At 39.7% G+C, this 24,556-nt stretch overlaps 4 protein-coding genes and 1 long non-coding RNA gene across 5 annotated transcripts; 3 read left to right on the top strand and 2 right to left on the bottom strand.

The window, feature by feature from the left end:
• The first annotated feature begins 1,623 nt into the window (after nucleotides 1-1,623).
• On the top strand, nucleotides 1,624-8,553 carry LOC141912295 (uncharacterized). Its single transcript, XM_074803539.1, has 8 exons — nucleotides 1,624-1,798; nucleotides 2,352-2,609; nucleotides 3,262-3,324; nucleotides 3,762-3,890; nucleotides 4,200-4,364; nucleotides 4,692-4,822; nucleotides 5,404-5,630; nucleotides 6,128-8,553. Exons 1-8 carry the CDS (start codon nucleotides 1,730-1,732, stop codon nucleotides 6,508-6,510), a joined length of 1,425 nt encoding a protein of 474 aa, XP_074659640.1. The 5' UTR covers nucleotides 1,624-1,729; the 3' UTR covers nucleotides 6,511-8,553.
• A 769-nt stretch (nucleotides 8,554-9,322) lies between these two features.
• On the bottom strand, nucleotides 9,323-10,508 carry LOC141911605 (uncharacterized). Its single transcript, XM_074802591.1, has 4 exons — nucleotides 10,433-10,508; nucleotides 9,965-10,116; nucleotides 9,751-9,874; nucleotides 9,323-9,678 (listed from the first exon to the last, which is right to left on the bottom strand). Exons 1-4 carry the CDS (start codon nucleotides 10,506-10,508, stop codon nucleotides 9,323-9,325), a joined length of 708 nt encoding a protein of 235 aa, XP_074658692.1.
• Nucleotides 10,509-11,570: 1,062 nt separating this feature from the next.
• On the top strand, nucleotides 11,571-14,395 carry LOC141912301 (uncharacterized). Its single transcript, XR_012620136.1, has 6 exons — nucleotides 11,571-11,673; nucleotides 11,979-12,924; nucleotides 13,251-13,335; nucleotides 13,528-13,601; nucleotides 13,716-13,842; nucleotides 13,930-14,395. It is a non-coding gene; the product is annotated as an uncharacterized LOC141912301 (long non-coding RNA).
• A 412-nt stretch (nucleotides 14,396-14,807) lies between these two features.
• On the top strand, nucleotides 14,808-18,176 carry LOC141912299 (uncharacterized). The gene is made up of 8 exons (XM_074803544.1): nucleotides 14,808-15,122; nucleotides 15,476-15,727; nucleotides 16,075-16,183; nucleotides 16,372-16,490; nucleotides 16,779-16,863; nucleotides 17,214-17,311; nucleotides 17,605-17,731; nucleotides 17,818-18,176. Exons 2-8 carry the CDS (start codon nucleotides 15,549-15,551, stop codon nucleotides 17,878-17,880), a joined length of 780 nt encoding a protein of 259 aa, XP_074659645.1. The 5' UTR covers nucleotides 14,808-15,122; nucleotides 15,476-15,548; the 3' UTR covers nucleotides 17,881-18,176.
• Nucleotides 18,177-18,544: 368 nt separating this feature from the next.
• LOC141912298 (arginase-1-like) lies at nucleotides 18,545-24,358 on the bottom strand. The gene is made up of 7 exons (XM_074803543.1): nucleotides 24,123-24,358; nucleotides 23,602-23,784; nucleotides 21,862-21,919; nucleotides 21,279-21,486; nucleotides 20,780-20,941; nucleotides 19,632-19,768; nucleotides 18,545-19,146 (listed from the first exon to the last, which is right to left on the bottom strand). The coding sequence occupies exons 1-7, from the start codon at nucleotides 24,174-24,176 to the stop codon at nucleotides 19,016-19,018; spliced, it is 933 nt and encodes a 310-aa protein (XP_074659644.1). The 5' UTR covers nucleotides 24,177-24,358; the 3' UTR covers nucleotides 18,545-19,015.
• Nucleotides 24,359-24,556: the final 198 nt, after the last annotated feature.

Below are 24,556 nucleotides of genomic sequence, written 5' to 3' on the forward strand. Positions count from 1 at the left end.
AAGAATGTTCAGTTGAAAAAAAGAACTACTGTTAAGGATCTTTTTATTCGAAAAACGTTAAGAAATCGTAACTATTGTACATACCGTAACTATTGTATCGCTCTTCTTATTCTTATTCTTGTTCTTTTTCTTTTTCTTTGCCTCGCAGACGGCGCTCAAACCTATGAGCAGCGCAGCGACGAAAACGAACAATTTGAACCTGTAATGAGATCGGAACGAAAAATCTAAAATCCGTAAGTGGCTAATGCTTAAAAAAAACAACCTCCTACCTCCAATCTCGCTCCCATCGCAAATATTTCAAACAAAACTATCCCCAAAATATATTGTTTTATCAATGATGATATCCAACGCTTCCAATTTATAGCTCCAGTGTTAGGAGGGGTAGGGAAAGTTCTGCGCGATGCGATAGGGGTGGATCTAGAAGGGGGACGTTATCGCGTTTACAGCAACAACGTTGAAGATTCAATTTGAAACGTATCGGTGTCAATGCTCTCGACCAGCCTTTTGCAAAAAAAACCAGAATAAATTTTCATAACTTAATCTTGAATGTAACATGTTGTCCGTGTTGTAACGCTGATATACGGTAAAATCGCCCCCTCAATACACAAGAACAAATTACTTTAACTTAAAACATTAAAACCACACGATCCATTGGTTCAGTTTCACGGAAAAGTTTATAAGCTCAAAATGCTCAAAAGTAGAATCGTTGTCCTCAATGAAAAAGCGCGAAGCACAACCACAACAGCGCAATTAGAACCGCAAATTTGAGTTAAATCTTTGTTCACGGAACTGGACACAAGTTTATTGTGTGTATCAGAAAGACATAGTTGAAAAATGATTGGAGCTTACCCGTTCATGATGAAATCAGACCTCTCGAATGACCGTCAATGCTGCAAGCAAGTCAGATGTGTCTTCTTTCGGCCGTCCTGCTCGTTGATTATATACAATAGGAATCATCGAATACACGTCACTCGCAGATGTAAGATTCGACATCTTGACCCGACTGGCTGGAAACAATGGACACGTTATAGGCGATCATCACTGATACGGAACTAATGAATGACATTATCACAGCAGCTTGTCAGCGAATTAAGTTACCCTTGAGAAGATCGCCCTGTTGAACTTCTATTCGAATTGAAACCCTTTTAGTGTTGTTTCTTTTCGAAGAAGTTTTGACCCAGTTCCACAGTTGTCGGGTTTAATTTGGCTCTGAACCCAGTTTCACAGTTGCGTGGGTTTAATTTGACCCTGAACCCAAGTTCCACGGGACTTGTGTGGGCTTAATTTGACTCTGAATCGTTCGAAGAGAGGTCTGTGAGTTTAATTTGATTAGTGGATCGTGAACCACAGCTCTGTGAGTTTAATTCGACTCTAGACCAAGTTCCACAGGGTTTGATTTGGCTCTGAATCCTGTTACACAGTTGTGCGGGTATAATTAAGTAGGCGGCCGCGAAGTCCAGTCGAGTTCGGATCCGTCATTTAGTGATCCATTTTTCGAGCCATGCGTGCATCCGGATTGTTTCTAGCTCGAAGCGGCTCTGGGAACCTCGCGGCTGTATCTTACCGTGCTTTGGACGGCTCTGGCAACGTCACGGCGCACTAGTTATTTCCGGGTTTGAGAATTTTACACCAATTTTAGGGCTTGAATAAAGTTTGTTTTGTCGACTATCGAAGTAACAAACGAAGACATTATGTAGTTAGGAAAAGTGATTCGAGTAAAAAGGAAGAAATGGCGGAATTTGAGCGGAATTTATCAGACGAATCGACTTTAAAAACTAAACAGAAGCCTGAACAACAGGTGTGTTCTGTTCTGCCCTAAAATTTTGGGTGGGACTTTACTTTGCGTCTTTGGGTCAGTCGAGTCCAGCATATCTAGGGTCCAGTAAATTCACGAACAAGTTAAACTGTAATTTTTCGTTTAACGATTGCCAAAATTGTAGGAGGGTCCAGTAAATTCACAAATAAGTTAAACTGAAATTTTTGGCCATAATAATTTGTATGTAGGAGCACCTTTTTACCACGACTGGCACTGACAAATTAACGAACAGGTCCTCTTGTTGCATGGCCCCGAAATGTTGTGTAATACATACATAGACTGTCAAAATGTCGCTGGCAGAAATCTCTTCTAAAAATCAATATTAAGTGGAATATGACAGATATTCAAAAGAGGACACTAATTCAAGTTTAGTGCAATTTTTTTTAAAACTACAAACGTAGGCTATTTCAAAAACCAAATTCTGTTAGGGATAGAATTAACAGTCATTCTTGGCTCAGCGCCAGAGGGAACACCAATTTTTCGAACCCGCCGATTATTGTTTTTCATTTTTTGTTTTTCTGTTTTTTCTTATAAGATTTCTTGCCAGAAATCGACCACATCAAACGACTCGGACAACAATCGATGTTTATCGTCGTCGCCGGTCGGCGGTTGCTCGGAAACGACTTTGAAACGACCGATATTGTTGCCGGTGACTCGTCATCCGTTGATGACCGACGCGGATGGCGATCGCGTCGCGTTTGACGATGATGATTTGAACGATGAAAATGATGAGGAAATCTATAACGGCGATGAGAACGACTGTCCACCACCGGAAGCGGACCCTGAAGTTGAGGTGAGTTCGTAAAGGTCGTGCGAGGAGGATGTAATGGCAGATCTAATCTGGGATCTGTTCAGATTCTGGAGGTAGATCCAATCAGGGTGTGATCAGTTTCTGGAGGTAGATCCGATTGGGGTGTGATCATATTCTGGAGGCAGATCCAATCAGGGTGTGATCAGATTCTGGAGTCAGATCTAAGCTGGGATCTGTTCAGATTCTGGAGGTAGATCCAATAAAGGTGTGATCAGATTCTGGAGGCAGATCCGATTGGGGTGTGATCAGATCCTGGAGGCAGATCCAATCAGGGTGTGATCAGATTCTGGAGTCAGATCTAAGCTGGGATCTGTTCAGATTCTGGAGGTAGATCCAATAAAGGTGTGATCAGATTCTGGAGGCAGATCCAATCAGGGTGTGATCAGATTCTGGAGGCAGATCTAAGCTGGGATCTGTTCAGATTCTGGAGGTAGATCCAATAAGGGTGTGATCAGATTCTGGAGTCAGATTTAAGCTGGGATCTGTTCAGATTCTGTAGGTAGATCCAATAAGGGTCTGATCAGATTCTGGAGGTAGATCTAATCAGGCTCTGATCAGATTCTGGAGGTAGATCTAATCAGGCTCCGATCAGAGTAGATCTAAAGCGATAATTTTTCTCTTTTTTTCGTTGTAGACTGAACTGGAAATTCTAAACAGCGCCGCCACCGAAATAAACTCATTAGAGTTGAAATTGGATGTGAGTTCACTTTAACTTCTTTAGTCCTTTGACTGAAGTTAAAATTGATTCATTTTCGATGAGTTAACTATGAATGGATTAAATCCGAACTGGGAACTAGGTCCTGGTTTATGAAAAGTCTTCTACTTAAAATGATCATGTTTGAATTGTTACTTAGTAAACTTAAAACCAAAAATTTGAGTTAAACTTTTTCATGAAACCGGACCCTGGACCTAGTTCATTGACTTAGGTTGTAATTAGTTGATTTTCGATGAGTCAAATAACACTCAAAGTCAAATCTAACGCAGAACTCTGTAATCCCGATAAAATGGAATATCGATAAAGCCACAAAAGAATCACAACTATGATAAAAAATGCATCTTGAATTTTGTTCCAGTTGAGATTCGGTTCTCTCTACCAAAAGAAATGGTATACGTATATTTTCTCTTCTCTCTCAGGGAGCGCGAGGACATTTTCAGAAGCTGCACGAAGAAGCCACGTTGGCGATTCGCCAGTTGAAAGCGAAACTCGGGCGTTGCGTCGGAAAAGCGCGTCCGTTTTACGAGGCTAAGAGCGAGGCTAAACAGGTAAAATATAGCCATCGTCATTTCGATCAGGGTGGCGCCACTTACCAGGGAGACCGGGGAAAAGTCGGGGAATTTCCATCTTTCGAAAAAAGTAAGGGAATAGCCGGGAATTTTGTAAAAGAAAGGAAGAAGCAAAAAAACATCAGGGAAAAGTTCGGAAATTTTGTCAAGATCGATAGATTCTGCATGAAATCAATCAGTTTCTGCTTACGTATTTGACTGTGTTAATTGATTGAATTCTTAGCAGATCAATGTTCATGAATCAATGTTTATGAAATGAATGTTGTTGTTGTTGTTGTGTTTAAACAGGCTCAGCAGGCGACTCAAGAAGCCGCTCGTAAGTTCCGTCGAGCGATCAGTTTGTACGACGCGGCGAAGGAAACGATCAGTCTCGCCGAGGATCGATTTCAGAGCGTCGACACGCGCGAATTCGACTCGGCCTGGCAACAAGCGCTCAGCAACGCTACCGTTCGGGTAAGATTAGATATTGAGCGGAATCGAGGAGAATCGTGCATCTGAGTGATCGGGATATAATGAGGGATTTCTGTGGAGCTATTGTGGGTTTGAAACAGTGGGTTGAAAATTTGAATAATTGACATGGCAAATGTTTGACTTAAAGAGTTCGACAGTTCTCAGCTCAGTTCCACATTTCAGGACTCAGTTCCACAGTTTTGGACTCCGTTCCATAGTACTTGATCAAGTTCCACAATTCACCACTCAGTTCCACAGTTCAGGACTCAGTTCCACAGTTTTGCGCTCTTTTCAAAATGATCTTTAAAACCTGTTTTTGTTTCGTCGTAGCTTTTTGAAGCTGAATGTGAGAAATCTTGGAGCGAAGAAGAACATCGACATCAGATGGGTCGATTAGCTGAAGTGGAAATCAAAGTGAATTTATTACAAAAACAAGAAACTAAAAATATCGCCAAAGCCAGGTAAACTTGTGATTGTCTCCTTTCCCGGATGAGGTAACCGGAACCCTGCACCCCCTCAGATATTTATTATTCCAAATTTTGTCATCTACACTTCACATGTGTTCAGTACTTCACCCGAGACATTTTCAATCGAAAATGAACTACAAACACCAAACATCAGATCAGTTATCAGGATACTTTCAACAGCTGATCCTCCACACTTCACATGTGTTCAGAACTTCACCTGAGACATTTTCAATTGAAAATGAACTACAAACATCAGACATCAGACAAGTTATCAGGATACTTTCAACAACTGATCCTCCACACTTCACATGTGTTCAGAACCTGAGACATTTTCAATTGAAAATGAACTACAAACACCAGATATTAGACATTTTATCAACAAACTTCCAAAAACTGATCATCCACAACTCACATTATGTCTGAGGGAGTCTGAGAGAGGGGTTCCAGGCTGACCAGGCGTGGTTCCATACAAATAGAATGACGGCTTCAAAACTTCAAAATTATCCGTTATATTTTCGCACTTTTTTCACGGTTCGATTCGAAATGTTTTTTCTTTTTTTTTTTGCCGAACACAGAATATACTTTGAAACGAAGGCGATGTACGAGGAAAACTTGCTCAAAATGAAACGCACGATCGAAGAGTTGCAGACGTCGATCGCGTCGGCGAAAACTCGCTACCGCAAATCGCTGCTGAATCTCGAACGAATATCCGAACAGCGCCATCTGCAGAAAAACTTGAACAACTTCAAATACGACCTCGTCAGCGACGGCGACAGTCACGATTCACTGGATGCTATTTTACGTAAGTTTACAGATACCGATTTCTGATTGACCTGATTCGATTCAATCCAGGATACGCCCGATGTAACAGTTTGACTGCGTATATCACGGTCCATAGGACTCCTGGTTTGATTCTTTAGTCAAACTCCTAAACAGAAAATGCTTTGAAAGGTGCTTGAAACTCCTTTAATTCGAAACAAATTCCTTAATCTCCTTTAAAAAACTCTTTCAATTTTGAGTAATATGCAATAAAAAATTACTAATGACATCAATACACCGCGGTGCGGTGTACTAATAAATTTCATCACCATGGTATACACCGCATTGTGGTGTAGATGCACTGAAAGAATCAATAGTATCGGCAATAGGCTTTCTATGGATCAGCAATTTAGGGACCAACTTTTACCCTTTGAATCTGATGACGCCGTGATTCTCTGTCTCTGAAAGGGTTAAAAGTAACTGTTTGCGTTTAACTTTCATTGCATAAATTAGAACGAATATTTCTCGACTGTTTTTCAGGTTTATCGATCGGAAGCGGTTCTACGTGTACGTCGCGTTCTGACTCGATCTCTATGCAATCGTGGCAATCCGACCTTGACCTGGAGAGTCCGTCTGGGGGCGGTTCGAAACCCGATTGCGACGGTAACGGAGGAGCGGCCGGTGCGAGTTCCATTCTTCAAGCGATCGATCAGTTACAATTGACGACAGGCTGCGATTCGATATCGCAGTATTCGCAGGACAGCGGCGTTATCGCCGATGCAGGTGGCAGCACCGTCGGTGGTGATAAAACGGCGATTCCGACATTGGAAATAGTTCACGAACATGAGAGCCACCTAGTGGGGGCAACGGGTACAACAGGGCCAGCAGACATAGTACAAACTGAGACAACGCCCGAGAAATAATTCCACAATTCAGGTTCCTGTTCCACAGTTCAGGATTGAGTTCCACAATTCAGGTCCTGTTCCACAGTTTACGATTGAGTTCCACAATTCAGGTTCCTGTTCCACTGTTCACTATCCAGTTCCACAGTACCGGATCCAGTTCCTCAGAATTCAGTTCCACAGTTCAGAATTTGGATCCGATTGTGGAAACACAGTAAACCTTGCCTCGCTCGGCTAAACTGGAGCTAAGGATCGGAAAAATACGGTAGCAAGTCAGAAAAATATTTTTTTTTCAGAGTAAGTTGAAATTCCGCGTTGGTCGTGTCTCCGAGTCGGGCAAGGTTTCGTTGTCACTATGTCAGTGTTATCCACAGATTCTGTGTTAACTAAGTTTTAACGACTGCGCCACCCCTGAGGTTATATTTCGATGCTAGTCAAATTTGAGTGATCGGAATTCATATAGTATTATTAAAACGTCGTTCAGGGTGTCCGCGCGGTTCTCAATAGTTCTCGGTGGAAATTTATAAACTCTTACGGTTTAAATGTTGGATGATGAGAACTAATTTCTGTGAAGTCATTCTCAGCTGGAACTGTAGAACAACGGCAAGAAATGAAACCATTTTATCAGAAAACCCGACAGTCGATGATATAACTATTTATTCCGACAGTTTTGAAATTTCGACTAAACTTCATCATCGGAGAAAAGATTTTCCATTTTAGATTTTCGAATTTTGTTTTTCTGACGACGAAATCTTGTCAAAACTTCAAAACTGTCGGAGTGAATTGTTATATAGTTAATTCTCTCATAATATGGTTTCATTTCTTGACCCCTACAGTTCGACACCTCTCAGCTGAGAATGACTTCTGAGATCTTCATCAACTGTGAGCTTCGTACATTTAATGAAACCATTTTATTTGCAAAATGTACTTAAAAAAACTGAATTAAGCCTTGATTTCGGATGGTTTGACGTATTATGTGGCCTGTTTGCAATTGAAGATATATTGTGATTTTAATGTCTTACTCTTGGAGGGAGGGTAAGGGGGGGGTCGAAGCAGATCATGATGAATTTTTTAGACTCGGATTAACCAGTATTTGTTTCTTTCATATTTTGTTTACTATCGCATTTAAAACGATGCGCACTATCATGTTCAATGTATATCGGGTATATATTTATTTAGAATATCAATTCCATTGTTGTCGGTCGGATTCAACTGTCAAAATATTACGACAACCGTGAAGCTTAGACTTCAAGACCTGGTTCCACGGTTAGGAGTTCAGATTTGAAGAAAGTTAATTCATTTGAAATGAACTGATTTTAACTCCATCGGTCTCAGGTTTTGAAAATACGGATTACAAATTACAAATGATTTCTACTTAAGGGGTCATTCATTTATTACGTACGCATTAGGGGAGGGGGAGGGGTCAGTGCAATTGCGTACTGTAATGCTTAATGTATATGAAAAAATGACCGATTTTGCGTACAGAGGGGGAGGGGGGTTGAAAAATTCAAATTTTATGCGTACGTAATAAATGAATGATCCCCAAAGAAATATTAGACTCATTAGCCAGTTCCATAGTCGAGACTTAAGTCGCGATCACACAAATTTGGCCCGGAGCCACTACACGCGGGTGCCAATTTGATCCTGGTGACTCACTTAGCTTTGTTTAAGCATTGTTTAGTATCGAGTGAGTGGTTTATGTGCGAATGCACTCTCTTATAAGGCGCAGGCCAAATTTGACTCGGGGCCTGATCCGTGCCAATTTGGCCGGGGCCAAATCGTCTCCGTGTGATCGTGGCTTTTAATCCATGAAAATGATCTTAAATCATTGTGCAAATAGCCCAAGTTCTACAGATCTTAGTTCAGTTTGACTCAAAAAAATTGAAATTGGTTTTTTGCTATGTTTTAATTTTGAGTCAAATGAGTCAAATAGCACTGTTGACTCGTGATCTGTATCCAGATCGTGTATCCTGTATCCAGATTCAATAGGCTTTATTTCTAAGCATCTCTTTGTCGGATGTTTCGATTATTCGTGTGATTCTGTATTTTAAGTCCGCTTACAAGTCAAGCAATCTTCGTATCTATGAGATATGAATAATGAATAAAACTTTACTTTTTCAGAAGATTCTGTCTATTTCTTTTCTGTAGACTGTCAGACTCGGGAATTAATCTATTTTTAAGTCCCAATTTGTAATGTTCCTAATCAATTTACGTACCCTGGTAGTGAAAGTCGGTTAGGAATCATTTATCAGGCCATGTACCCACTTTCAACTCCAGGGTGGATGGAGGCAACGAGGATAAGTGTCATTACGGGATTCGAACCCACGAGCTGGCTTCCCGGAGTCGGGCGCTCTAACCATTAGCCCACACCGCTCACTCTAGACCGCTTGTGATGATAAGTCATCAAAGTAATGATAATCACTTCACGCTTTTTAATTTTCGGCATTGAAAATCGGGCTCCAACACATGTGCCATAAAACCGAACGATTCAAGCGGATCATTTTATCTAGAAAATGAATCTAATGCTATAGAAAATGGCAAGCTGATTAGACGAGATATTTCACTGGCGCATTAAGTTTATTTTGTATTTGGCATCATTTGCCGTGAAATTTCAATCAACCTCGACCGTTGCACAAGAGACGTTACGATTTGGTGAGCTTTGACATATACATACATAGCTTAAAAGTGACGTCACATTGGCCATCAAGAATACACGGAGTTGAAGGCCAATATGACGCATGGTGAACAATTGGCGGGCTACATTACACCAGGAACGATGTCTCAATACACAAAGGCCTCCTATTCTTCAATTCAAATAGTATTTTTACGGTTGTTAAATTTCGACGATTTTACTGTCATTAAATTTCGTGTCTGTCGCCGAATTCGGCCTTGAATTGACGAACAGATTGAGTGAAGCGCCCCCTGTATAAAGAGATTTAGGCGGGTTCGCGTGCTCGTCACGATTCCACGGGTAACCTTGACTAAAATCGATCGGTTCGTTGAGTAGCGCACGTGACTTCGTCGGCGGCCTGTCATTGGTCGGTTTGATCCGTGACCTTGATGACGTACGATAGGTGTCGTCTTTTTGTAAACTGTAGATTTCGATGTTCGTCTGCTGTGGTACTTCCGGTACCGATGACACTTTACTTCCGTTCTTCGTTATCCGGGCCACATTACTTCGCCTCTTTGCTGAAAAGAACCGTCGATGAATCTCACCTGGAAGCCGATTAGAAAATCAAATAACTGTCACGTGACACTTACCGCAGCGACATCTACACGGTATCTTGAAACAGCAGACGACAACAATTGTTGTCATGACCATCACAGCAACAGCGCCCCCTGCCGCAATACCGATAACTTCTTCCAAATTCAATATGGCCGGGTTCTTTAAGGACGAAAAGGAAAGTTTTTGTTTTGGTCAAATATCATGAAAAAGGTTCGTAACGGATGTATCTTTCTGTCGTTGAATACGTACCCAGCCAGTTATTGTAATTGCCGGGTAGGAATTTGGGGCGCCACCGTCGAATTGAAGAGCCATTGACAATTGGACATCTCTATCGATATCCTGTATACTCAATGATACTTGGTCGTCATTATCGCTCCTCGCTACTCCGATCAAAATGCGAGCTACAATTTCAAGAATTCGGAATCGTTGTGGTGATGATATTGACTCTATCAACACTGTACCCAATTCCAAATTTGGATCCAGTGCTACAATCCTGTTAACCTGTTTGCACAGTTACTGGATCGAATCAAAACAGTGGAAATTCCCAACTACATATTCGGTGCCGCAGATTTTTTTGACCAGGTTCCACTGTGACTAAGGAACCGAGTCGGACTGGGTCCAAGTTTAAACAAGTCAGAATTGATTTTGGATTTTATAGAAATACGAAAGAAAAATTAAACGGATCTCTCGAAAATAAAATAAAAAAAGACAACATACCTTTGACGCGAATGGACAATTCAATTCCTATCAATATCATTTCGATTATCCATAGCCAGATGCATTTGTGAACCATGGTGATCAGAACCGTTGCGGAATATTTAAGTTTCAATGAAATCGTTGTTTATAGTTGTAACTTCTTTGAAAAGAAAACGAATTGAAAAATCTCAACCAACAAGGCTTCAGAATAGAACGACTCAACAAGTTTGCGCCTATACTGACTTACCAAAAGTTAAATGACGACACAATTCTGATGAAATATAATAAGGCATTCCTAAAGAGGGCCCTGTACTATGGTGTTAAGTTGTTTAGTTTGTTGTAGACGGTTTTCGTCGAGTTCTCGTCAATTCGAATTTAATCAACGGTTAATTATTGACTTTAGGCTTTTACCGCAGACGACTTTAGTAACGAATGTAAATACTACAACGACTATAACGGTTAAATAACGGCCGCCGTATTTCAAATATTCAAATATACGATTTAGGATAGGATAGGATTGTAAATTTCTATAGCGCCTTGTAAATAGCAGGACTATTATCAAAGGCGCTCTCCAGACGAAGATGATGACTTGAACAGAAATGTCTTGAGCTGTGCTTTGAATGCTGGCAGAGAGTCAATATCACGGAGAGGTTGCGGAAGGGAGTTCCACACTGTAGGTGCAAATGTCTCAAATGCACGTCCGCCGAATGACTTAAGACGACATGATCTGACTAACAGAAGGTTCTGCGACCCGGAACGAAGTGTTCGGACTGGTCTGTAAACTGTTAACAGGCTGGAGAGGTAAGCGGGTGCCAAGTTGTGGAGGCACTTGAAAATCAGATTTAAGGATCAGGATTAAGTTCTTCTGTATTTTAGATACTAATAATAATAATAAAGATAATATCCTTTTTGAACCTAGAGCGTGTATTCATTTTAAAATACATTCATTTCGACGGATAAAACATCTTTTCTTCCGAAAAATGTCTATCGTATATTTACAAAGTGAAAGTCTTCTCTTGAACCCAAAACTTCGTTCGAATTCCCCGATACAAATAAAGACAGACACAGATAACACTGATTGAGATAACCTCGATAATTTCTAGGTTTATACCTGAATCAATACATGATAGCATTGATACGAAAAAGCAATTCATTATACAGGACAACCGGAGAGACACCAGCTGCGTGGAGCATCACAGGAGTTAACCGGACATCTTTGATACTTGGGTAGGATCAGGGAGCATTCCCTAAGTAGAATTAACGTAAATATATATTTTCTGATGTAGTTTCTGATATATTTTCTGATGTAGAATCGTCATACATCTGTACAATGTACCGTAGTACAATGACCGGTGAATCTTATGCGCTCGGGTCAATCATCTTGTGCCAGCAACAGTCGTGATCACAAGCAGACTGCCTCAAAGTCTCTAAGTCTTGACTTACTCTGGTCTCGGTATCATAAAGACTGCGTGGTTGGAAGACTAAGTCTGGATTGTGTAATTGGGCAGTTCTCTACACAATAAGAGCTGGAATCATAACTGATTTTCTATACGTAATCGTATTTCAGGAGTTTCCCGAAGACCGCTGTCAATCAAAAAAGACGTTTTGTTTATTGCGCGCGTTCACGATAAAACTCAAACAATGCCAACGACGACGGTGACGCTAAAAAGTTTTTGCCGGTGGTTGTTTTTAGCGATGGTTTTTATACCACGTGTTACGATGAAGAATTGTATCGGTGTTACTAGTTGTATCTGTGACATGGACGATGGCAGCGGACGGATCGATATCACATCGATAGGACGAACAGACGGAGTACCCCGGTAAGCTTTGAACGTATACAGACCTAACAATAAAATTCGAAATTACCCCCCCCCCTGCAAAACAGACTTAATTCGAACAGTTTATGCCGGTGTTTTTACGACTGGGGGTTCGAAGCCGTTAAGCTATTTGCCATGTAAATATAAGCGTGAGCACTGCAGGATTTTCCCGATAGATATTTATTTGATTGATACCAATTTAGCGGATGAATGGACCACCGTCGTGAACGATGTCATTTGCAGTAGCCGCGTACAGCAGACTGCATGGATTCATGTGATTTGTTTACAGGTTCAAAGATATAGTCCCGGAACCGGCTTCAATTTATAGATACAACTACAATCCATGCGCGCCATTCAGTTTAGGAGAAAGATGTCAAGGAGTTGCGGTTTGTATTTATCAGTTTTTTCGATTGAAACTGTGAAAATTAAGATGTATTTCTGTTAGTCCTACTGGACAAGAGAAATAATTACTGCGCGGAAATCGGATAAATCCAAGATGGCCGAATGTCAAGTACGTAGTAATTTATTTGGCTATATCATACGAACATGCATTATTGCAATATTTATCTAATTTCAGTCTTGTGAAACTAGGGCCGACTTGCCATCCTAATCTTACAGTTTGGGCCGTGACCCTGCGGTTTGGGGTTACGATTCCACCAGTGGTTTGGCAACCATTACCTATAAAGATGGTCGTTAGTAAGTATGTTACCGACACGTCAATCGGCTTGTAAGTTGCAGCAATTCCCGGTAGATGGCGCCACCTTGAAAGTTCGTTCGAATGGGATAAACCTACGTATAGCTTGGTATTTCGTGATGTTTTCCAAGTGGTTCATGTAAGATGATTTCGGGTCTAACTGCAGTTTAGGTCACCTTTTCACTGTGAGGCGGATAGAATTTTTGAATTGAATTTTGCGAAGGACTGACGCCAGAAGACCGACTTCACATTAGCGACACCTAACGGAATATCGATAGTGGCATTACAGCTTTGTTTACTTTATGTTCGATATTCTTTGAATTTCTAGTAAAACTATAGTTTCACTGAAATGCGACGCGTCGGCGACGACTCCTCGGTTGGAGACACCGGGAATGACACAACTAGACACATACGTAAGTAAACGAAAAGCATTGCACTGGTGCTCGGTTGAAGAGTGAGGGGCGGATGTAGGAAGGTCTATGAGGGTGTAGTATAGGACACTCTTCGTACAGCTTAGTTTAGGAATTTAGAAAAAAAGAAAATACTGTTTTCTAATCTAACGTTAGTCTGTTTCATTTATTGTAATATATCTTATGTTCTGTTAGCCGTACACATTGACAAGTGATAAAGCGTGTCCAGCCGGTGATGGACTCAGTCCTGGATCAGTGATTTGTATCATGTACGTATTTTAGTCTTACCACAACCGTTAAATATTACCAAGACCTACTGCTTCATAGTTGTATAAAAGTGTTTCTAGGGAAATTTCAGATTTTATTGTTTTGAAATAATTTAGATTACTGGTCGTGCTGGTCGTGTACATAGTCGGCGGTGTAGTGTTTCTCCGCGCCGCACGTGGCGCCACCGGAGCGGAAATGGTACCCAACAGAACGTTCTGGATGGCGATTCCTGGCCTCATTATTGTACGTATCTAAATACAACAATTAAGACGAAAATAAAGAATCCTTATGAATCTTAAAGACTCAATTCTTTTTTTCTCTCTTTTTAAGGATGGGTGCAAATGGGTCATCGGAATAATCCGTTGTAAGGGGGGACAATACCAAAAGATGTGATAATTGCATTCCGATTAAACTGCAAGCAGCTTCAAACGCTCCAACGTTTTCGTGCGCAGAGATCGAAACCTGTCGCTTCTTTTTAAGTCGAACATGTCGCTATATAAACAATGCATGTTAGACAACGTCATCGTCTAGTTCGCTAACTGGTCGCTAGGAGAGCAACAAGGCGTGTCGTGGTAATTTTTGCTGGATATTCAGATTACTGTTTAGACTGCATATTTGATACTTAACTTGTCAACTCGGACCCATTTGACAATAATTTCCAAATAAGTATTTATAGTATTTCTAGAAATCTAAATTATATTCTTGGTATTATAACCCCAAACCATTGTTAGTCATCTCTCAAGTATTATTACAACATTGCCTCTATCCCAAACGTGCGTAATACATTCAACGTAATAACACACACAATTTCGTTCCTAGAAAACTGGACTTTCTCTTCGTTACTGGTTGTAGTGTTCAGATCTCAGCATATCGCAGACGGATTTCACTAACTCGACGAAAACTCGAATTACTACTAGCGATCCTGGAGGATGCTCGTGGAAACCTCGCTTGCCACAGTAGTGGTGTGTGAGGTCATGGTCATGCTCTGCTTTGACGATGCTAAGAGTCTAATTCGGACGAAACGGAAGTTGGTTATCATGTCGCTTCGTGAAAGAAAACCTGTCCGTACGATGGACCATATACTGCTGGTGGGCTTTTTACTGCAGACGACTTTACTAACGAATGTAAATGAATAACGAATATAACGGTCAAATAACGGCCGTCGTATTTCAAATATTCAAATATATATAGATACATTTTCAAATTCTCTCTAAAGTTAGTTTATATTCATATAAATGTAGGTTTTATGCTTCCAAAAGTAAGAGGTTTTCTATCAACACAAAACATCGAATTCCCCGATACACAGATAACACTGCTTGAGATAACCTCGATAATTTCTAGGTATATACCTTAATCAATATACACATGATCAAATTAATACGAAAAAAAATTCCGCAGTTCATATACAGGACGATCAGAGAGAGGGGACACAAGCTGAGTGAGTGTACTGTGGAAGAGACGCACGTCAGGAGTAACGTTATATTAGAATCTTGGTAGCATCAGGGAGCAGGTTCAGGAATAAGGTAAAAGTTTTCAATTTCGCAGACGTGGTTTCTGTAAGTAAAAAAAAAAGAACTGAATCGTCAGCAAAAAATCGTAAACAGATCGTGATGCCTTCGTTTATCATGAAGGCTAACAATGTCTTGCTTTGATATTAGATACAATTTTTTTTGAACAATGACCGCCGAATCTATGAGCAAAAAGTAGAACAATTAACTTGTATATACACGTAAATCAACAAGTGGTATCAGATCTTAAGACTGGTTTGAAGTCTTTAAGTCTGGACTGTGTAATTGGCCCCAGTCTATCGGGCAGGTCCTTTACGGGGAAGCTCTCGTCTCGTATTTATAATTTTCGGTACGAAATCGTATTTCAGGAGTTTCCCGAAGACCGCGTCAATCAAATAAGACGTTTTGTTTATTGCGCGCGTTCACGATAAAACTCAAACAATGCTAACGATGACGGTGACGCAAACAAGTTTTTGCCGGTGGTTGTTTTTAGCGATGGTTTTTATACCACGTGTTACGATGAAGAATTGTATCGGTGTTAGTAGTTGTATCTGTGACATGGACGATGGCAGCGGACGGATCGATATCACATCGATAGGACGAACAGACGGAGTACCCCGGTAAGCATTGAAAGAAAATAGGTCGAAAATATTCGCGTATCGGAAACTCCCCTTTCAAAACACTCAAATCGTAATGATATTAACAATATTAATAATAACTATAATAATAATATAAATGATGAAAATGATAAGAATAATAAATAATAAATAATGATAGCAATTCTCAATGATGATGATGATAATAATACGATTCACAAAACGCTGTAATTCCATGCCTCTGTAGTGACAAAGTCGTTTGAATTCAGTTCACGGATCACCACTGAAGTGAACGAGATTGAAAAATTGGTTTAAGGGTCACAAAAGCTGCTTAACTGGATTCTATTTTCGAAAATGTCTTCGAATTACAGATTCAAAGATATGGCAGAGAACCCTCCTTCAGCTTGGTATAGATACAACTACAACCCATGCGCGCCATTCACACTAGGAGGAACTGTAGGTTCCTGTCAAGGAGTAGCGGTTTGTATTTATCAGTTTTCGAATGTTAGATAATCACTGCACGGCCATCGTCACACGTACCTGACGTAATATTGGACGTAGAATGGCTTGAGTTTGGATTTTACCATAAATTTGCATTTCCTCGGCAAATCAAAGATGGCCGCTGTAAATATGAATTATGTCATAAATATGCACGTATTCAATTTCAGTCGTGTGAAACTATAGTTGGCAACGATAACTATTTTTACAGTTTAGGCCGTGACCCTGCGGTTTGGGGTTACGATTCCACCAGTAATATGGTAACCATCACCTACACAGATAGTTTTTAGTAAGTATGTTACCAACAATCGAAGTTGCAAGTTGCAGCAATTCCCGGCGCCACTTCACTGTAGAAATTACTATGTAAAAAGTGTGTATGCTGCATGAACGTATCTTTATAGCATTCTTGTACCAATTCACGGTCACAATAAACTTTACTTACCTACTTGACGAACCCCGTAAAAAGACCAACTTCACACTAGCGACACTTAACCGGGATTGTCCATTACCTTATTCCAGTTGTGCCGTTGTATATAAGCTTTGTTTACTTTATGCTCGATATTCTCTGAAATTCCAGTAAGACTATAGTTTCACTGAAATGCGACGCGTCGGCGACGACTCCTCGGTTGGAGATACTAGGAATGACGGGCCAAGACGCATACGTAAGTAAAAACGTTTCACAGGTGCTCGCAGGACATAGTTCGAACTTCTGGCAACGAGCCAAATGCCAGGCGCGTGTCGAGGAAGGTCCATCAAGTCTTGTTGGACATTTCTTGGATGAAGTAGTCGCACTACAGGAAGTAGCGGATCCTGATATCCGCGTAAGAAATTCTCGAAGAAATACATTCGCAAAAGATGTAATTTGTGAAAAAACATCATGAATTTAATTGTTTCTTAAGTAAAGTCGCACGGTTCATTTCCTAAACGTGGAACTGGGCTTGTAAAAAATCAGCAGTGTTATCTTATCTAACGTTACGTTTCATTAATTGTAAGACATCTTGTGTTCTGTCAGGCATATACATTGACAAGTGATAAAGCGTGTCCATCTAGTAGTGGTGGTGGTGGAACCAGTGATGGCGGACTCAGTCCTGGATCAGTGATGTGTATCATGTACGTATTTTAGTCTTACCGCAACCGTTGAATTTGAATATCTCTTTCACAGTTGGACTATCAGCCGATGATTTCGGAAAACCAGTATTTTTTCCCCAACGACGATTAGAATTAGGGATCATTCATTTATTACGTACGCATAGAATTTGACTTCTTTTGACCCTGCTCCCTGTACGTAACAATCGGCCATTTTACATATAAACATTTAGCATTACAGTACGCAATTTCACTTAGCCCCCCCCCCACCCCTAATGCGTACGTAATAAATGAAGACATGATTTAAAACATTTTAGATTACTGGTCGTGTTAGTCGTGTACGTAGTCGGCGGTGTAGTGTTTCTCCACACCGCACGTGGCGCCACTGGAGCGGAAATGGTGCCCAACAGAACGTTCTGGATGGCGATTCCTGGTCTCATTATTGTACGTATCTAAATACAATAATTAAGAAGAAAACAGAGAATCCTAATGAATCTTAAAGAGTCAATTCATTTTTTTCTCTTTTTAAGGATGGGTGCAAATGGGTCATCGGAAAAATCCGAGGCGGAGGCGGACAATATCAAAAGATGTGATACTTGCATTCCGATTAAACTACAAGCAGGCCCAACCGTTATTGTGCACGGACCTTATTTCGAAACCTGTCGCTTCTTTTTTAAGTCGGACCTGTCGCTAAATAAACATCGACTATCAGACAACGTCATCGTCTAGTTCGCTAACCGGTCGCTAGGAGCGCAAGAATGACGTGTTTTCCCAGGCTGAGCGTCGTGGTAATCTCTATTCGAATGGTAGCCGTATGAGGAGATTGGAGCTCGAATCTAGTGGGGCTAGCTGTATAGTGATCACGTCATCGGGAGGTTGGAAGCACGAAACCGTCAAGGGCCGACCCTGACTGGTGCACAGGGAGCGCACGTTCCCGTCGCTATTTTCTCGTGCTCGCCTGTACTGAGATACAATGGCATCTCTTCAGGGCTGCTTTTCCACTCGTAACTTAAAGAACAGCTTTTTGCTGATTTAGCGCTTCAAGTGTCCGAGAAATTGTATGAAAATGTGCTGAAATTTCAAATCTTCCAAAATTCCTTGAATTTGGCCGCTTGGACACTTCACTGGCCCTTTTCAGGATACATCAGGATACGATTTTTCCGCGCTCCTGTCTTATAGTTCGCCCCTAGATCCGCCCCTAACTGCGTAGATCGCGTTTTCCTCCTAAATCGAAGAACAATCAGATATGAATTCAACGAAATATATTCTTTTTTAATTTCCATAAAAGTAAAATTTGAGGAGTACCGACGCGTCCCCTTCTGAAATACTCAACATTCGCCTGTTAAAACGACATTAGCCTAGTGCATTTGGGTTAAAATGAGATTTGAAAGTCGCACATTGAGAAATGAGTTAAAAATAGACAAAGTAAATACATGAATAAACGATGGAAAATGAGTAAATAGATAAAACGAAAAAAATACGTAGGTGAAATTTATCCTGTCAAACTCATTTCCATTACAGACAATATCTAGGTGTAGCCCCTATCACACAACGGATCGTAACGTATTTTGTTTAAAGTAAGAACCAATCACAGTCAAGTTGAAGTTAGTTTTGAGTTCCAAACGCCGGACGTCACCGGATGGTTCATGCTTCACCCGAGAAAATGCCTAAAAACCGACATTAATTTTATGTTCCTATAAAAACTGGACTTTCTTTTCGTTGCTGGTTTTAGTGTTCAGTTCTGAGCATCCCGCAGACGGATTTCACCAACTCGACGGCGATGTTAACAGTTTTTTCACGGTCTTGTGACGAGCCGATTTTCGGATTCACTTCCGCGATATCCATTACTTTCACTTGACCTGTACAATGAGAATCAAAACATCGGATTCAACATTCACTCAAAACCAATTCGATGGTGATTATCTTCCCAAATGCCAGAATGCACGTGGGGCACAGTGCCTTAATAATTATAAGTACAGCCCTTATAGACTCACCCTGTGTCCCTCATCCTATGTAAGTGTACAAACTGCGCGAGTTCTTATAATGTAAATACTAATCTTGTATGACACGCAAGGAAAATAGAATTATCATTATTATTATGCCCATAAACTTCGAGTTAGTACTATAGGTTGCCACTCGCTTGCCACAGTAGCGGTGTGTTGGGTTACGGATATGCTCTACTGTGACAACCTAAGTTAGATTCGTACGATAAATCATCGTAACCCGTAGTTCGCTTTAAGGCTCGTTGACACAGATTTAAAAAAACAATTCGGGTTTTTGGATAAAGCTCCATATAGCGCAGCTCGTTCGAGCGTGTTTTTTTTTTTTAAATATATATATATACCTGTTTTTGATAGACGTTCGGCTATGCATAGTGCTTCGCGATATGATAGACCTCCGAGTGCGGGGGTACCAGTGCTCGGGGTCTCCAGCGGGTCCAAAGCGTCGATGTCGAAACTCAAGTGAATTGCGCGATCATTACTGCGAGAATAAAAATATAGAAATTCATTCGTTTCCACAGACACGTGACTGTCTACGATACAATTACATAAAAAACCACAATATTATGAAAAAAAAAACTAAGGGAGTAGAGACGTTTACGTTTGAAAATGGCTCATAAATTAACAATTGAGTTTAAACGTCATTACTCTCTTAGTTTTTGAAAATGGCTTAATTGAATCTAAACGTCACTACGATCTTAGATTTTGAAAATGGCTCATAAAATTGAATCGAAACGTCGCTACTCTCTTAGTTTTGAAAATGTCTCATAGAATTGAGTCTAAACGTCACTACTCTCTTAGTTTTGAAAATGGCTCATAGAATTGAGTCTAAACGTCACTACTCTCTTAGTTTTAAAAATGGCTCTTAGAATTGAGTCTAAACGTCACTACTCTCTTAGTTTTGAAAATAGCTCATAGAATTGAGTCTAAACGTCACTACTCTCTTAGTTTTGAAAATGGCTGATAGAATTGAATCTAAACGTCACTACTCTCTTAGTTTTAAAAATGGCTCTTAGAATTGAGTCTAAACGTCACTACTCTCTTAGTTTTGAAAATGGCTCATAGAATTGAAAAATATAGAAATTCATTGGATTCCACAGACACGTGACTGTCTACGATACAATTAAATAAAAAAACCACAATTATGAAAAAAAAACTGAGGGAGTAGAGACGTTTAGTTTTGAAAATGGCTCATAAATTAAAAATTGAGTCTAAACGTCACTACTCTCTTAGTTTTTGAAAATGGCTGATAGAATCGAGTCTCAACGTCACTACTCTCTTAGTTTTGAAAATGGCTGATAGAATTGAGTCTAAACATCACTACTCTCTTAGTTTTGAAAATTGCTTATAGAATTGAATCGAAACGTCACTAGCCTACTCCCTTTTTTCAGTTTTGAAAATGTTTTCTTTGAATGGAATTTCTTTTTTATTCTTATTGAAGCGGTCACATTATCAGTGAACGGACTCTCGATTTCATAGTGAAACAACTCACTTTGGATTCACGGCTTTCAGCGCCATTTCTAGCACGTTATTGATTCCGTATTTGTCGATGTCGTCCATGCCGAAATTCGGAATTCCGAGATTGTCAATGAAACTTCGCTCGCCAGGGTCAACTTCCCTCAAACCGATATATACCAAATTCTTCGCTTGTAAACTATAGATAATAGAATAAAACCAAAAAAAAATAGTAGAACAAGAATATGGAGTAAAGATGATACGTCAAAAAATACTAGTTAAACGCTTCGGTGCAGTTTCGGTTAAGTTTGATTTGGAAACATGAAATAAACGAAAGTAAAATAGATAAATGAAAGAACATGGAACTTTGTTCCCCCTATGACATCATCAAATTTACCTACATATACTCGAAATTGGATCAAAGCTTTCTTTCTGACAACATCCGATAACTAGAAGATAATTTGATGACGTCATATGGGCTTTAAGGAGATTTGGGTGTTTATTTTTACGAAGGTTCTAGCTACGTATTGGCTTACGAGGATTTACGCCATTTCAATTCTGGGATGTCCGGTACGTGTCGTTGCAGTTCGCGAAGGAAGAAAGCCACCGGCATTCCGTGTAGGTTTCCGCTGGGTGACGTTTCCGGCGTGTTTATATCGCTGTGTGCGTCGATCCAGATAACACACATGTCTGATGACGTCAGTAAGTGACCGTGCATCGATCCTAAAGCCATACTGTGGTCTCCTGCGCAAAAACAAGCATATTTTAGTTATAAATCTGCAGCCTGGAACCAGACCTTTTTGATATTGGACATTCACCAGTAGTGGTGAGCTTGCCTGGTGTTTGTAGTTCTTTTTCAATTAGAAATGTCTCAGAAGCACTGAACACATGTGAAGTGTGGACGATCAGTTTTTGAAAGTGTGCTGATAAAATGTCTAATGTCTGGTGTTTGTAGTTCTTTTTCAATTAAAAATGTCTCAGGTAAAGCACTGAGCACAAGTGTGGACGAAACAAATAGCAAGGATAAATGGTCCAAATTCCCTTATTCCCAAATTCATCTTCGGTTAGAATAAAAATTTCAATTTAAGAGCTATTTAGCGGAACCGCCCGATAACGTACCTCCCAAAACAACCGTCAAATCGCTTTCCGCGGACAATTTGTTGACGACGTCAGAAAGCTGTGGAAAAAAAACATGTCGTATTCGTTACTATTCATCGAGAACTTCAAATGAAGGCAACGATGATTTTCTTTTTCTTTAATTCTAGTTTTGGGACTATTTGTGAGCACGCCTTTGTAACATGCGACAGTAACATGATGTACTATCATGATTTACATAATTTGGGCAGAGGCCAATTTTCGAAATCTCGGTAATCGCCGCGGCAATATTAGAACCTATCAAAAATCGGCATTTAGCCACGACAATAAAAAATTGTTTCTCACAGGCCTGTAACTTTTAAAATCATCAGTAGGCTTGATATGCTATTATATACAAATGCATATTGTACATCTTTACCATGGACCAATAAACTTAAAATCCCTTCAAAATATCCCTTAAAATCGAAAAAAGACTTAAGTATTGAGGCTAGGTTGATTTCACTGAATGCAGTACATAAATGGGATATCATCTGGTAGGAAGTCGTGGAGGAACTGCGTTAATAACCTGTCACAGGCCCAACAGATGTAATCCCTGAATTAGAGTTATCATATCGAGTCAAACTAAACTCCCAACTGTGGGACCGGCCGGTTATGCTGTCAAATCAGTAAACATCAAGTCAAATAGTACTTTGTAGGTTAGCTGGATTTTATAAAAAGTATTAGTTAGAAAGTCATCGTTCATCTAATGAAGATGCCTTAATACGCTAATAGCGGAAGCTCGTACTTATAATAAAATCTAGTTAACCTACGAGGTACTAGTTGTCGTTTTCGCTTTTACCAAAAATACATGTATTTTTGCTTTTACTGATGTTATCGTGGTATCTAATCGCTAATGGTAACACTATCAAAATATCATTATAACGTACAATAACTTTCATATATATATACATACAGTGACTTTTAAATATTATTCACACAATGATAATTCGAATGTTATTCTAATTGCGAATTAAAATATGACGGTGAACTTTGTAACCCAAGCTGCGGTAGGATTCGAAGAGATTAAGGCGAAACTAATCCATGGTTTGCCGGTGAACCCTGTGCAGCTGCAGCAGCTGGTCTAGCTGACCACGCATTGACTTCAAACCCCTATTGTTAATGACAATGTGTATATTAGACGATAACGGCGAAACATATTGTACGCACACATGCCGTCGATACAAATACCAACAATGTTGATAATTAGAAATCGAAAAAATTAGTTTAAATGACGTTTTGGATGAAATTCCCCGAATTCATCTTCAGATCTTCAGAGATTTATTTGAAATGAACGCATCAACAGTAGAACTACCTATGAATTTATATATATTCCATGCGTAAAACTTCACGGATCACGATATCGTTAAAACGTCCGTGTTGTGGCGATATAATCTTAGCCATATAGAGAATCCAACAATAATCACGAAAAACTGGTATAAAGTCCGAAAATGATTCCTTGAGCTTGTGACTTATATGTGACTTATAAGGAAACATTTTGTACGGCTATGTACGGTCCTCTATATATATATATATATATATATATATATATATATATATATATATGTATATATATATATATATATATATATATATATATATATATATATATATATATATATATATATATATATATATATATATATATATATATATATATATATATATATATATATATATATATATATATATATATATATATATATATATATATTTGTTTTTTGTTACCTTATTTAACGTGGCTCCCACTGATTTCACTCTGTTTATACCGTGTGGTTTACTATCGTCGTCATTCGTCACTGACACCTCCACATCTCCGTAGTCGAAAACGGATAATTTCATTTTCTTCAGTTCATCAATAAGGCCGGCCTGCCTGATAGCCGCTGGACCCTGGTCAACGCCATCTTTACTCTGAAGCGAAACGTGTTGACCGAACGTAAGGCGAAATGCGTTGGTGAAAAAGTCCATCGAAATGATAAGTATATATTAGTAGGAAGAGAGAGAGGGGAAAGAAAGAAGAGGGTAAGAAAAAGAGAGGAGATAGGGAGAGGAGATCCAAAGATTTTAACATATCTTTAAAGCCATCTTATTACAAATTGTTTATGCTTAACAAAAAGATCGACTTATAAATAAAAATCGAAAATCAAAGAAATTGATATATACACTTTTTATGTCGAAAGAAAAGATACCGGTTTTTTTTCTAAACGATTCGATGTCATCTTTTCCTTATTCCGAATACGAATCCTTACCTGCCCATCCTTCAACGGAACGCCTACGATCGATATTTTATTGTCCAGTAACATGCTTGAGTTTCTGGTCTGCTCCGGGTGTCGTGTATACAGTACGACGGACACAATGCCAAATGAACGACAGAGCACGTGGCCCAATTGCGCATCGATGATTTTATTTCTGCATGTAGGCGAATTTCCGGTGCGGCCTTCACACGGTCACGTGGTGCATATATAAACCGCTAGAATTAATATACGAATTCGAAGGAATAGATATAAATAATTCCCCTTTCTATAATATATCGCGTGCATATTTTTCGCAGAAATGAAAACGAACCAACAAAGAGAAAAATCCGCTTTTGAATGTAATGTCCAATAAGAATCCGTCGATGCTCACTTTACGCTGGCAATAAGAAAAACCTGTTTCCTTTCTGGTAACAGACGTTCGTGACAGC

This window comes from Tubulanus polymorphus, chromosome 10 (assembly GCF_964204645.1).
Source record: "Tubulanus polymorphus chromosome 10, tnTubPoly1.2, whole genome shotgun sequence".
NCBI classification, from domain to species: Eukaryota; Metazoa; Nemertea; class Palaeonemertea; order Tubulaniformes; family Tubulanidae; genus Tubulanus; species Tubulanus polymorphus.